The 13,472-nt window shown below is 37.3% G+C and overlaps 2 protein-coding genes across 2 annotated transcripts in view; one reads left to right on the top strand and one right to left on the bottom strand.

Moving 5' to 3' along the window:
• Positions 1 to 9,190, top strand: part of LOC140678872 (general transcription factor II-I repeat domain-containing protein 2B-like) — a 41,876-nt gene extending 32,686 nt beyond the window's left edge. Inside the window, 1 exon segment of the mRNA XM_072913395.1 lies at positions 9,169 to 9,190. Coding sequence (XP_072769496.1) covers positions 9,169 to 9,190 — 22 coding nt within the window.
• The window catches only part of LOC133608830 (transmembrane protein 266-like), a 140,616-nt gene extending 127,217 nt beyond the window's left edge, over positions 1 to 13,399 (bottom strand). The window contains exons 1-2 of the mRNA XM_061964401.2: positions 12,945 to 13,399; positions 9,847 to 9,959 (exon numbers count right to left, since the gene is read on the bottom strand). Coding sequence (XP_061820385.2) covers positions 9,847 to 9,860 — 14 coding nt within the window. The 5' untranslated portion in view covers positions 9,861 to 9,959; positions 12,945 to 13,399. The remainder of the gene's footprint in view (positions 1 to 9,846; positions 9,960 to 12,944) is intronic.
• Positions 13,400 to 13,472: the final 73 nt, after the last annotated feature.

Here is a 13,472-nt window from a genome sequence, read left to right as displayed (position 1 = left end):
GAACTTTGCACCTATAACAATCCGGATGATTCTTTTCCTCTTTGACACAACGTCCACAGTTTCCAAAAACAATTTGAAATGTGGACTCGTCAGACCACAGAACACTTTTCCACTTTGCATCAGTCCATCTTAGATGAGCTCGGGCCCAGCGAAGCCGGCGGCGTTTCTGGGTGTTGTTGATAAATGGCTTTCGCTTAGCATAGTAGAGGTTTAACTTGCACTTACAGATGTAGCGACGAACTGTAGTTACTGACAGTGGTTTTATGAAGTGTTCCTGAGCCCATGTGGTGATACCCTTTACACACTGATGTCGGTTTTTCATGCAGTACCACCTCAAGGATCGAAGGTCATGGGCATTCAATGTTTGTTTTCAGCCTTGCTGCTTACATGCAGTGATTTCTCCAGATTCTCTGAACCTTTTGATGACACTACGGACCAACTTCACTGGTTTTGGGTTTTGTATATATATATATATATATATATATATATATATATATATATATATATATATATATATACAAACACACACACACACACATCGGCCCCCAGATATATGTTTACCGACCAATGTGGCCCCTGAGTCAAAATAATTGCCCAGGTCTGCCTTAGCTCAACCTTTTTGACCTCGGGGCCCAACTTTTCCACCATAAAGAGGCGCTAAATTAACTTCTCTGTGAGTTTTGCTCCAGACTTCTTTGTTCTTTTGTTGTTTGTTTGATATCGTCATTACTGCCACAAGTGGTGGAAAGGTGTATTAGAACTGAGTACTGCTGCTGCCCATACGTACTACAGCTGGAAAAACAGATAATTTTTTGCGGCCCTCTTGGGGTTGCTTACGGCTCAACAATGGGCTACTCTATGGTTAGGAAAAACTGTATAAGCGTATACACTACTGCCATCTAACGTCCTGTAATTGCAACTGCATGCAAAGTCTACTAAATAGTACTTGCAAATGAGAGTCAAAAGTGCAAGAAAACAAGATATAATAAATTGACAGCAAAGTATTGAAAGTCTGTTCAATGTAAATCTTAAATTTAAAAAATGGTAGTTATTTATTGAACAATTAACATTATTAATACATGAACACAAACAGAAGTACCGACCATTGGTACCGTTATCAATTCCCAGGTAACGGGAGTTGGAACCATATCGGTTCACATGTGAAAGGTGCACATACCTATTTATCACCTTATTTATCAAAGTGATGACACTCGCAACTTTCTTCGGCCCCATAATTGATTTTTTTTTTAGCCATACTGAATAAAAATAAGCACATAAGACAGACTCACCAACACATGGGGTGGCACCACTACTTCGATAGGCTGTTTTATACTGCCTGTACAAGCTGGTCGTCTTACTTCTTTTTTTCATGATGCTGTTCTGATAAAAGACACTGATAAGTAACAAATATTTGACTCTCTGAGGTAGTATATGAGCTGTAACAGAGATAAACGGCAGGTAATTCCACAATGCATGCCAATTGTCAAATTTCACGTCAATTTCAAATCCTCCAGCTTTGTTGTGTTAAAATGTATCTTCTAGTGATGACTCTGACACGCATCATCAATAGTTACAATATCTGATCGCAGAATCCCGTGTCGCAGGGCAAAAAGTAAATAAACAATCTCAGAGGCTCTTGAGTGGCCTATAAAATGCCCTGTAACGGAAAGCCTGGAGCAACAAAAAAAAAGTGCTATTTTAGTGCCTGCCAGACACATTGGCTCATTAATAACATTCAGAATAAACTATGACAAAGTTGTGGAGCAGACCGACTGACCTTTGCAGTTTGGACCTTGGAGAAATACAACAAAAGACTGACTCAGATGAACAAAGCAGAGAACTTTTGTGTAGCTTTTATTTTGAACATTGTCACAGTATCAGGTAATAATACATCAAGTAAATCACACAAATTTGGACTCTCTTTCCTCTGGTATTATCAATTGGCCGAACAGGAATGTTTTTGGACTATGGGAGAAAACCATAGTACCCAAAGTAAACCCACGCACGCACAAGAGAGCATGCAAATGCCACACAGAGATGTGGGAGCCAAGATTCAACCCCAAAACCAACTTTGGCTGTGATGCTAATGTGCAAATGATTTATTATGATGTTTTTATACAATAGACCTAATGTGATTAAAAATAAATAAATTGAGTTGGTTGGTTAGTTTTTCAATGTGATAAAACAATATGTGAATGCCCTAAACACATTTTCAATGCCAAAATGTTGCATTGAGCCAAATGATGTTGCGCTACAGTAACTCAACTTCCCGTTGTCGATTTTTAGAAACAAACTAGTTTTGCTTTAACTAATTCAAGATGCAATTCATCAACAACCAAGTCAACACAATCAAAAAAATGAATTGATTATTATGAGCATAATTGTTAACCTTGGCAAGTACCGGTATGTGATTCCCACCCTCACAAAACAGAGCACATAATTCTGATTATTTCTCCAGTATCTACTCATATTCATTCATCTTTAATCACCCTACTAATTGTTTAACTTATTAATGTTCTATTAACGATTAATTCAAACTTTTTTCCATTTTATTTACAGATTTATAAAACAGGCCAGCACGGTGACACAGGGGTTAGTGCGTGTGCCTCACAATAAGAAGGTCCTGGGTTCGATCACTGGGCTCAGGGTCTTTCTGTGTGGAGTTTGCATGTTCTCCCCGTGACTGCGTGGGTTCCCTCCGGGCACTCTGGCTTTCTCTTACCTCCAAAGACATGCACCTGGGGATAGTTTGATTGGCAACACTAAATTGGCCCTAGTGTGTGAATGTGAGTGTGAATGTTGTCTGTCTATATGTGTTGGCCTTGTGCTGAAGTGGCGATTTTTCGCCGCCTTCCGTCCGAGTGCAGCTGGGATAGGCTCCAGCACCCCCCGCAACCCCGGAAAAGCGGTAGAAAATGGATGGATGGATTTATAAAACAATTAAAACATTTTTTATCACATTTATTCTTTTCCTTTATTAAGTTAAACTCTCTATTTTTTTATTCTTTCTCGCTGCCTAAGGTCTCAATTTATTGCACCATATGCTAGATTATTGTCTCGCCCTATTAGAAAATGGTGACACGTAAACAAAGTGCATAAACTTTTTCACGACAAACTATAACCACATGAACTATTGAAAGGGCCCACATGTGGTGACCTCAATATCAGTAATAGACACGGACAAGGAGTTGGATTGAATAAGCTTGGATTCTTCCTATTAATTTTCAGATTTACAGTAGTACATCAATTTACAAGCTTGATTGGTTCAGTGACGAAGCTCTTAACTCAAAACACCTGTTTCTCAAATTATCAAAATCATATTACTTAAAATCAATAGGTGATTTCCCCCCAAAACAGCACAGTTTTAACATGTAACATGCCTTTTAAAAAGAAAAACTAAATTTTAGATTAGTAATGAATGAAAAACAATACAAAAGAATGAACTACTAACAGCTGGAGTAGTTTAATGAAGTAATGTAATGACAATGTAAAGCATTTACCTTTGAGAGTGACAGTGAACTTCTACGTTATCTCCTTCCAGCTGCTTCTCTGTCAAACACACCATTAGCAGCTTCTCCATTTATTTACAAAGAATTGTCCTCTATTTATATATTACTTTAACATCCTTATCTGGCCTTAGACTCGTTCTACATCAGTATGTTGCAGTCTAACAGTGCTACGCTCACACTGCTTCACCAAGTCCGCTACACTCTGTCATGTTTTTGATTATTTATTTTTAATTCAATGAATATCATCCACCCCTTCTTCTCAGCACTGTCCTTCATACTCACAGCTTCCTTCCCATGGTTGGAAAAAAAAAGTTACGTCGATCTCTTCTCTAGCTATCAACTAATGCTCGCGAGTAAGACTGGATCTTTTGACGCAATCTTACAAGGTTCACTGTAGCATTCGCTAGGGCTGGGCGAAATGGCCCAAAACTGATATCGCGGTATTTTTAGGATGTATCGCGATATAGGATATATATAGGTATTTTAAACAAAACGTGCCAACCGTTTAGTTTAAACTCAACATCACATTACTGTGACTACCATTGTTCTGGAAATTACTTTTAAAGAGTAATTATTTATAGTTCCTTATTACTTACCTAAAAAGGGAAGTTCATTACTAATGGAATTACTCTTTAATAAATATAATAAATTATTTGGGGAAAGTAAATAATGCATATATATATATATATATATATACGCATATACGTAATATATATATATATATATGTATATATATATATATATATATATATACACATATATATATATATATATATATATATATATATATATATATATATATATATATATATATATATATATATATATATATATATGTATATAATAAATTAATAAATTAGGAAATTATATGAGAGCAGCGTGTGCGTGCGTGTGCCTTTAAAAGACAGCTTCTGTTGCCAAGCGACGTGTGACATCAACAAGGGTTTCAGCTGAACTGTATTTGTTAGTTTTAGCAGTTAGCAGCAGCAGTTTATCAGCTTTGACGGCTGTTCTGTTGATTCTATTCACCGACTTGTATTACCTCTGGTTAATAAAGAGGAGCTGCCGCGGGGGGTCGGTGTTGGCAATTCGCCGTAGCGACGCCGGACGCATACCAGACCCTTCCTCAGCTACGGTGCCTCCCGGGCCCCCTGGAGGCGGCGCGCCACACCGGCCGCAAACGGCCATAACGGAGGCACATCAAAAGATACTGGTATTGCGTATTGTCTCAAAAAATATATACAAACCCCGTTTCCATATGAGTTGGGAAATTGTGTTAGATGTAAATATAAACGGAATACAATGATTTGCAAATCATTTTCAACCCATATTCAGTTGAATATGCTACAAAGACAACGTATTTGATGTTCAAACTGATAAACTTTTTTTTTTGCAAATAATCATTAACTTTAGAATTTGATGCCAGCAACACGTGACAAAGAAGTTGGGAAAGGTGGCAATAAATACTGATAAAGTTGAGGAATGCTCATCAAACACTTATTTGGAACATCCCACAGGTGTGCAGGCTAATTGGGAACAGGTGGGTGCCATGATTGGGTATAAAAACAGCTTCCCAAAAAATGCTCAGTCGTTCACAAGAAAGGATGGGGCGAGGTACACCCCTTTGTCCACAACTGCGTGAGCAAATAGTCAAACAGCTTAAGAACAACGTTTCTCAAAGTGCAATTGCAAGAAATTTAGGGATTTCAACATCTACGGTCCATAATATCATCAAAGGTTCAGAGAATCTGGAGAAATCCCTCCACGTAAGCGGCATGGCCGGAAACCAACATTGAATGACCGTGACCTTCGATCCCTCAGACGGCACTGTATCAAAAACCGACATCAATCTCTAAAGGATATCACCACATGGGCTCAGGAACACTTCAGAAAACCACTGTCACTAAATACAGTTCGTCGCTACATCTGTAAGTGCAAGTTAAAGCTCTACTATGCAAAGCGAAAGCCATTTATCAACAACATCCAGAAACGCCGCCGGCTTCTCTGGGCCCGAGATCATCTAAGATGGACTCATGCAAAGTGGAAAAGTGTTCTGTGGTCTGACGAGTCCACATTTCAAATTGTTTTTGGAAATATTCGACATTGTGTCATCCGGACCAAAGGGGAAGCGAATCATCCAGACTGTTATCGACGCAAAGTTCAAAAGCCAGCATCTGTGATGGTATGGGGGTGCATTAGTGCCCAAGGCATGGGTAACTTACACATCTGTGAAGGCACCATTAATGCTGAAAGGTACATACAGGTTTTGGAACAACATATGCTGCCATCTAAGCGCCGTCTTTTTGCTTATTTCAGCAAGACAATGCCAAGCCACATTCAGCACGTGTTACAACAGCGTGGCTTCGTAAAAAAAGAGTGTAGGTACTTTCCTGGTCCGCCTGCAGTCCAGACCTGTCTCCCATCGAAAATGTGTGGCGCATTATGAAGCGTAAAATACGACAGCGGAAACCCCAGACTGTTGAACGACTGAAGCTCTACATAAAACAAGAATGGGAAAGAATTCCACTTTCAAAGCTTCAACAATTAGTTTCCTCAGTTCCCAATCGTTTATTGAGTGTTGTTAAAAGAAAAGGTGATGTATCACAGTGGTGAACATGCCCATTCCCAACTACTTTGGCACGTGTTGCAGCCACAAAATTCTAAGTTAATTATTATTTGCAAAAAAAAAATAAAGTTTATCAAATATCTTGTCTTTGTAGTGCATTCAATTGAATATGGGTTGAAAAGGATTTGCAAATCATTGTATTCCGTTTATATTTACATCTAACACAATTTCCCAACTGATATGGAAACGGGGTTTGTATATCTCTTTCTAAAATATACCGGTATTAACTATAATACCAGGTATATCGCCCAGCCTGAGCATTTGTTACGCCAACTAATGACAGGGATGCTTGTAACTCAATAGTCTGCTTTAAATTTAAAGAAAAATCATAACAATTAGCCGAAAACCAGCTCTTATCTCAAATTAATTACGACTGTAATGAATGAAACATTAGGCGTTAAGCAAAACTTGGTGGAGCTACGTCCATATCTGCATACCTGCATGTCCTCGCTAAAAGAGCACAAAGCAATGTGTGTTGCCTCCGTGGGTCAATCTAATGATGTGAGTGTCTTTAGCATTCAGAATGAGGACACAGGTCACAGTCTTGAACAAAGGTGGTGATTGTGGATGGAGATCAGTGAAGATAAGAAGAAAAACTGAGCATGATGCTACTCACTCATAAGCTAATAGCGGGACTAAAATCTCTTTAATGATAATGATATATACCACGATATGTTATTTGGAATGTAAATAATAATAGCACCATTTCAACATGGGTTACAAAGGCTGCTGACATATGCGGTTACATGATTTTGCACCATTTCTGGTTGTATTATCTTCTCCAAACTATTATTAATCTAATTGCTAATGTACTGTTAACATCTGGTTACTTTCCATTTCTGCTGTCTGTTCTACCTGCACTTCTGTTAAAATGTAATAAACCCTTATTATTCTCTTGTTTGAATACTTTAAATTAGTTTTGGGAGATACTATAATTTTGAGTATCAATCCAATACCAAGTGCTTAGAGGGGCAGTATTGGTCAACTCAAATCACTTTTCATACATAAAACAAATGCAACACAAAGCGAGTTAGAGACTTAAAAACAATGTCATACCAATGCTAATACTAAACATTTTCAAGATCATTATATTTTTGATCACAACTGTAACCAGGCAGAAACACAGAACGACAGTGCAACAATATGTATGTAATATTTAAATGATTTGTATTTATTGGCTCTATTTTAAATCCTTTGGTTTTTGCCCTTAAACCCCTCATATGTCCAGTGACTTACTGTACTTTGTGTTTTTAAACAATAACAAAAACGACAAGTGATGTGTTAATAAAAAAAATATTGATCTATACTGATACTATACTTGGTATCGTTACTGTCGATAATTGTATTGATCGGCCCACCTCTATCTCTATCTCTCAGTTCTAAAATTAAAAGCCACCTCACCATGAGATCCGACCAGCTCCTTTATTTTAGGGAACTTATGTTCCAGTTTTGAACGCATTTCCATTAATTTAATGAAGGTAATGGGAATTAATTCGACTGTTTCTTATTACAAATGCACTTTTAAAAGTTGAAAGTGATGAATGCTTCTTTAGTGGAACAAAAAGAAATGTAAAACTGCATCAATATACATGAATTAAAGATGCATTAATAATCTATTTTAATCGAATCATAGCTACTGAATCGTAATCGTAATCGAATCATGAGGTGCCCAAAGATTCCCACCTCTAGCGGTTAGCATGGCCTGGATTAGCTATTCCTCGTCCTCCAGTGATGACGTAACTTGTATGAAACATAGTTCTTTTGCCAGTATATATATATATATATATATATATATATATATATATATATATATATATATATATATATATATATATATATATATACATACATATATATATATATATGTACATACACATATATATATATACATATATATATATATATACATATATATATATATATATATACATACATATATATACATATATACATACATATATATACATATATACATATATATATATATATATATATATATATATATATATATATATATATATATATACACATACATATATATATTTACATATATATATTTATATATATGTCTTAATAAGGTTATCCAAAAAATAGTGCTCGATACCGTAGTAGAGCGCAATATATGTATGTGTGGGAAAAAAATCACAAGACTATTTCATCTCTACAGGCCTGTTTCATGAGGGGGGGTACCCTCAATCGTCAGGAGATTGAAACAGGCCTGTAGAGATGAAATAGTCTTGTGATTTTTTTCCCACACATACATATATATATATATATATATATATATATATATATATATATATATATATATATATATATATATATATATAAAGGGTTTCCCCTTTATGTAATTGAATGTGGAGCGCCACCACAGTATTTTTATTACCGCCACACCTTGAAAATAAGGTTGTTGGTTTTTTTTTACTTGAAAAAAAGTTAAAGTGATATGAAATATTGTAGCCCCCAGGAGAAATCACGCTATTTTTAACTTTTATTACCAATCTTATGATAACAAACAACGGCACAATTCCGACAGGTTTTACCTTCCGCGACAACATTTTCGTCTCCGTGAGTCCGCGCTTTCCCGCGAGAACACGTCCTCGTGCTCTATAAATAAAGTTGATTTGATTTGATTTGATTCTCCACCAATCATCTTTCAGGCACGAACGTGTGTTTGTAAACATGGGAAAAACTGACATCAAATCCAAACCACACGAACATTAAACATTAACATTAGCCGGTCGTTACAGTATGAATTGATATATATATATGTAGCCTATTATGTGCGCACTATTGACAAGTGATGTATCAAAAACTTGACCACCAAAAAAATACTTTTATCGGATGTAAACAAAACGCATGCCATTGTCTGGGGCGTTGTCAGCGTGTCTGCGATGAGGATGTGATTTTTATATATATTTCAGATATACCTGCTATCTACAAAATGTGCAAATATATAGGGGACAGTGGCGACTTTTAAAAGCGCGAAGCAAGTGTGACATCATGATCGCTGCGGCTCTTTTCTTTCGTCAGGGACATCGAGGGACAGAAGTAGAGTCTCTGAACACGAATACATTTTACAATAACACCAGAGGAAGATGCTAGATTTGTTACTTGTTTTTAATTTTTTTTAAAGTCATTAGGTCTGTAAACACTTGAAAAAATCTCAACAAAGTACATTCTTCTACTTTTTCGTTATTCATAGCTCGGTTGGTAGAGTGGCCGTGCCAGCAACTTGAGGGTTCCAGGGTCGATCCCCGCTTCTGCCATACTAGTCACTGCCGTTGTGTCCTTGGGCAAGACACTTTACCCACCTGCTCCCAGTGCCACCCACACTGGTTTAAATGTAACTTAGATATTGGGTTTCACTATGTAAAAGCGCTTTGAGTCACTAGAAAAAAGCGTTATATAAATATAATTCACTTCACTCCACTTCACTTCTACAAAAAGCAGCAACAATTGAAAATATGGCAAACGATAGAAAAATATATGTTAATACTAATTAATAATAACAGTTTTGTTTTAAATGTATGTATGTAGCCTTTTTAAAGAAAATAATTTCATCACAGCAAATTATGCAAATTATTCGATGACGACATGGTGACCACGCACATAATCACGTCCCCACCGCCACAGGTAGGTTGGCAGTTTAGGGGAAACAACATATATCATCTATACAGAATGTGTGTTTGTATGAGTGTATTAACTTACCCAATATTAGCCATGTTGTTGGGCGAGAGGGAGGAGAGATGTGTGTGTGCTTCTTATCACCAGATTGCTAAAGTTCTCCTCTTCAACCCAAAGACGCTACTTTCATGTTGAAACTATGGGAGAACAGGTTCATGTTAGTGACAAACAGAATATGAAATATTTGTATTGCACTGGTAGGCAAAAACATTGCATTTACTGTAACTTTCTTGCACAGTTCAACCACACCATAATAGATACACATGCAAGAAAGCCAATCAGCTTTGCAAATTACAGCGGTACCTCGACTTAAGAGTGTTTTGAGCTGTCTCTCTGCTAATTGTTATGCTTTAAGTTGCAAGCAAAAAATTGAGTTACAAGAATTCCCACCATTAGTTGGTGTTGCAAATGTCACAAAGAACCCCGTAAGACCAGACCGAAACATCTAGTTTTACTTGCTAGCATTAGCTTATAGGTAGGGATCGACATAACAGTGTGTTCCAACCATGAGAAGGAATAAAGTGAGTGTGAAGGACAGTGTTGAGAAGAAGAGGATTATATTCCTACAATTAAAGAAATAAATCATCAAAAACATGACCGAGTATGATGCAAACATTGCAAAGCAATTCAAATGTATCACTGCTAGTCTGCACCATACTGAACTGAAGCAAAATGAGTCTAATGCCTGCTAGGAATGTTAAATTAATATCTAACCAGCTGACATTTAAACATAAAAATATGGAGAAGCTGCTAATGGTGTGTTTGACAGAATCAGCTGGAAGGAGATACGTATAAAAGTCTACTCTCCAAAGTGTCTCAGACAATAATGTCTGATAGAATGCTAATTAAATAATCAGTTTTGACAGATCACCTCAAAAAACTAAATTGTATTTTATTTAGGATTTAGAATATACAACGTACTTCCATGACGACCTCCTCTATCGACATATTTTACACTCAAAGCAAAACGCAACAAAAATGCAACATACTGTACATGATAAAACACATATATTATGACTTTTCTGCAGAACTTTGCTTCCTGCTTCTGTCCCTGATACTCGCGTCTCGCGCTGGTTGCTCTGCAAACCAATCCAAGACCATTCTGCTTTCTGCCTCGTGACCATGTCCATATGATTACCATAGAACCCTCTATATCATGGGTGTCAAAATCTGGCCCGCCGTGTAATTTCATTTGGCCCTTGAAGCAATATCAAGTTAACATTAGAGCTGGCCCGCCGGTATTATACTGTTTCACCGCTAATACTCATATTTGCCAACCCTCCCGGATTTCAGTGCCCCTCCCGAATTTCTCCCGACTTCCACCCGGACAACATAATTGGGGGCGTGCCTTAAAGGAACTGCCTTCAGCATCCTCTACAACCTGTCATCACGTCCGCTTTTCCTCCATACAAACAGCGTGCCAGCCCAGTCACAAACTATATGCGGCTCTTACACGCACACATACACACACAAGTGAATGCAACGCATACTTGATCAACAGCCATACAGGTCACACTGAGGGTGGCCGTATAAACAACTTTAACACTTACAAATATGCGCCACACTGTGAACCCACACCAAACAAGAATGACAAACACATTTCGGGAGAACATCCGCACCGTAACACAACATAAACACAACAGAACAAATACCCAGAACCCCTTGCAGCACTAACTCTTCCAGGAGACGCTACAATATACACCCCCGCTACCACCAACCCCCCCCCCAACCCCGCCCACCAAGTTAATGTTGATATTTACCTCAGAAGGCTGCAAATAGAAAAGAGGCATTCAATCTTTTATTTAAATTTTATTTAATATACCATTTGATGTTTTTTCGTTTGTTTTTTAAAAGTTGATTTTGCACTATTAAGTTATATAAGCGTTGCTTGTTCCATATTCAGTGTTAAAGCAAATCAGTGTAGCAAACTGAGCAATAATTAACGTTTTATTCATGCACTTTCTCTTGCTACTTCAAGGCTTGAATGTTTGATTCATTCATTATTGTTATTTTATTTTCAAATGTATTATTAGCCTGTGGAAAAAGTTTATTTTGATATTTACCATTAGAAGGCTGCAAATAGAAAAGAGGCATTCAATTTTTATTTAAATTTTATTTGATATGCCATTGATATTTTTTTAATTATTATTATTATTTGAAACGCGATTTTGCATGTCACTATAAAGTTATATAAGCTTTGCTTGTTCAATATTCAATGCAAAACTTGTTTGGGTCCCTATTAAAAGGTTAATTTGTTCAACCTTGGCCCGCGGCTTTGTTCAGTTTTAAATTTTGGCCCACTCTGTATTTGAGTTTGACACCCCTGCTCTATATCACTCAAAAGCACAGATTCCAACCTATGGAATACTTTGTATAGTATAAGACTTACGGTAATTAGTAAACGGCACTGTACATTATATTGGCGGCTACAGTTTCGGTGTCAAAAGATTTTTTTAAATTATTTGCAAACGTCCGAAGGGCTAGATAATTCATTTTCATTTGTTGATTTGAGATACAAGTGCTTTGACCTAAGAGCTCAGTCACAGAACCAATTAAGCTGGTAAGTTGAGCTCACTGCAAGTTTCCGCCATACGGTTGTGGTTTGCAGTATGTATCATTATCACACTGAATTCTGTTTCTAATATTTCGTCTAACCCCATGAGAAAAAATTAATTAGAAAGCTGTCAAGTGTTATGCAACCCTGTTGCAACAAACACGTAAATCAAAAATCAACATAAGTTGTCAGGAAATATTTATATAATGAATAAAGCGAAATATGTTCTAGACCAAAAATCACTACATATTGTTTAATGCTCGCTATGTTTATTGTGTGGAAATAAATAAGTACATTTCATTCAGTAGCTATGTTACAAAAAAGGTCAGTTAGAATAATACACAATGTTGGACATAAAAACTCTTTATTTTTCCTGACAAATACAATATGTTGTTTAAATGAAAATATACGACGATGCCACGTCTAATTAAGCTACATTGTAAGATTCATTCAAGTTGATTTTCTAAACTTTTGACGGCTACACGATTCGAGGAGCTTCTGCCACTTCCTAGTGGCAGAATGTTCTACATTTTTGGTGAGGAAAGAATAAAAATGTTATCTTACGCACCTGCGTGGGACTCACATGGCTGTGGGTTGAGTAGCCACGGTGTTCTGGAAGAGACATTAAACACAACACGCTTCGTGGGCCGGCATAGTAGTGGTGGTGGTGAAAGTCCGCTGTGGCACCGCCGGAGCCATAGAGATGCCGCCGCGGCTCGGAGGAGGGTTTTCCCGGCGAGCTCAGCGGGGCTTCCGCGGAGGAGGAGGAGGAGGGGGAATCTGGGTATCCAATGTTCGCTTCCACGGCAACAAATGTGGCCCAATGTTCACTCTAACGCCATTTAAATGAACACAACCGCCAATGAAATACAATCATTCGTGTCGCTACGGTCACGACGTGTAAATAAATGAATAATCATGTTTTCGCACGGCGGCGTGCTACTAACCTACACTTAACAGTCCATTTACCGCCAGAGACATAATTGGTGTTTTATTAGCTTTACCGCCGCTAGGTTGTCCCTCTCCGTCAGAAGCGTTTTTATGATTTCCAAAAATAAAAATCTACGGGTACTATAGGAGTAAAGATTTCCTGCAC

Source organism: Nerophis lumbriciformis, linkage group LG06 (assembly GCF_033978685.3).
Source record: "Nerophis lumbriciformis linkage group LG06, RoL_Nlum_v2.1, whole genome shotgun sequence".
Taxonomy (NCBI): domain Eukaryota; kingdom Metazoa; phylum Chordata; class Actinopteri; order Syngnathiformes; family Syngnathidae; genus Nerophis; species Nerophis lumbriciformis.
This window is presented reverse-complemented; position numbering and strand designations above follow the sequence as displayed.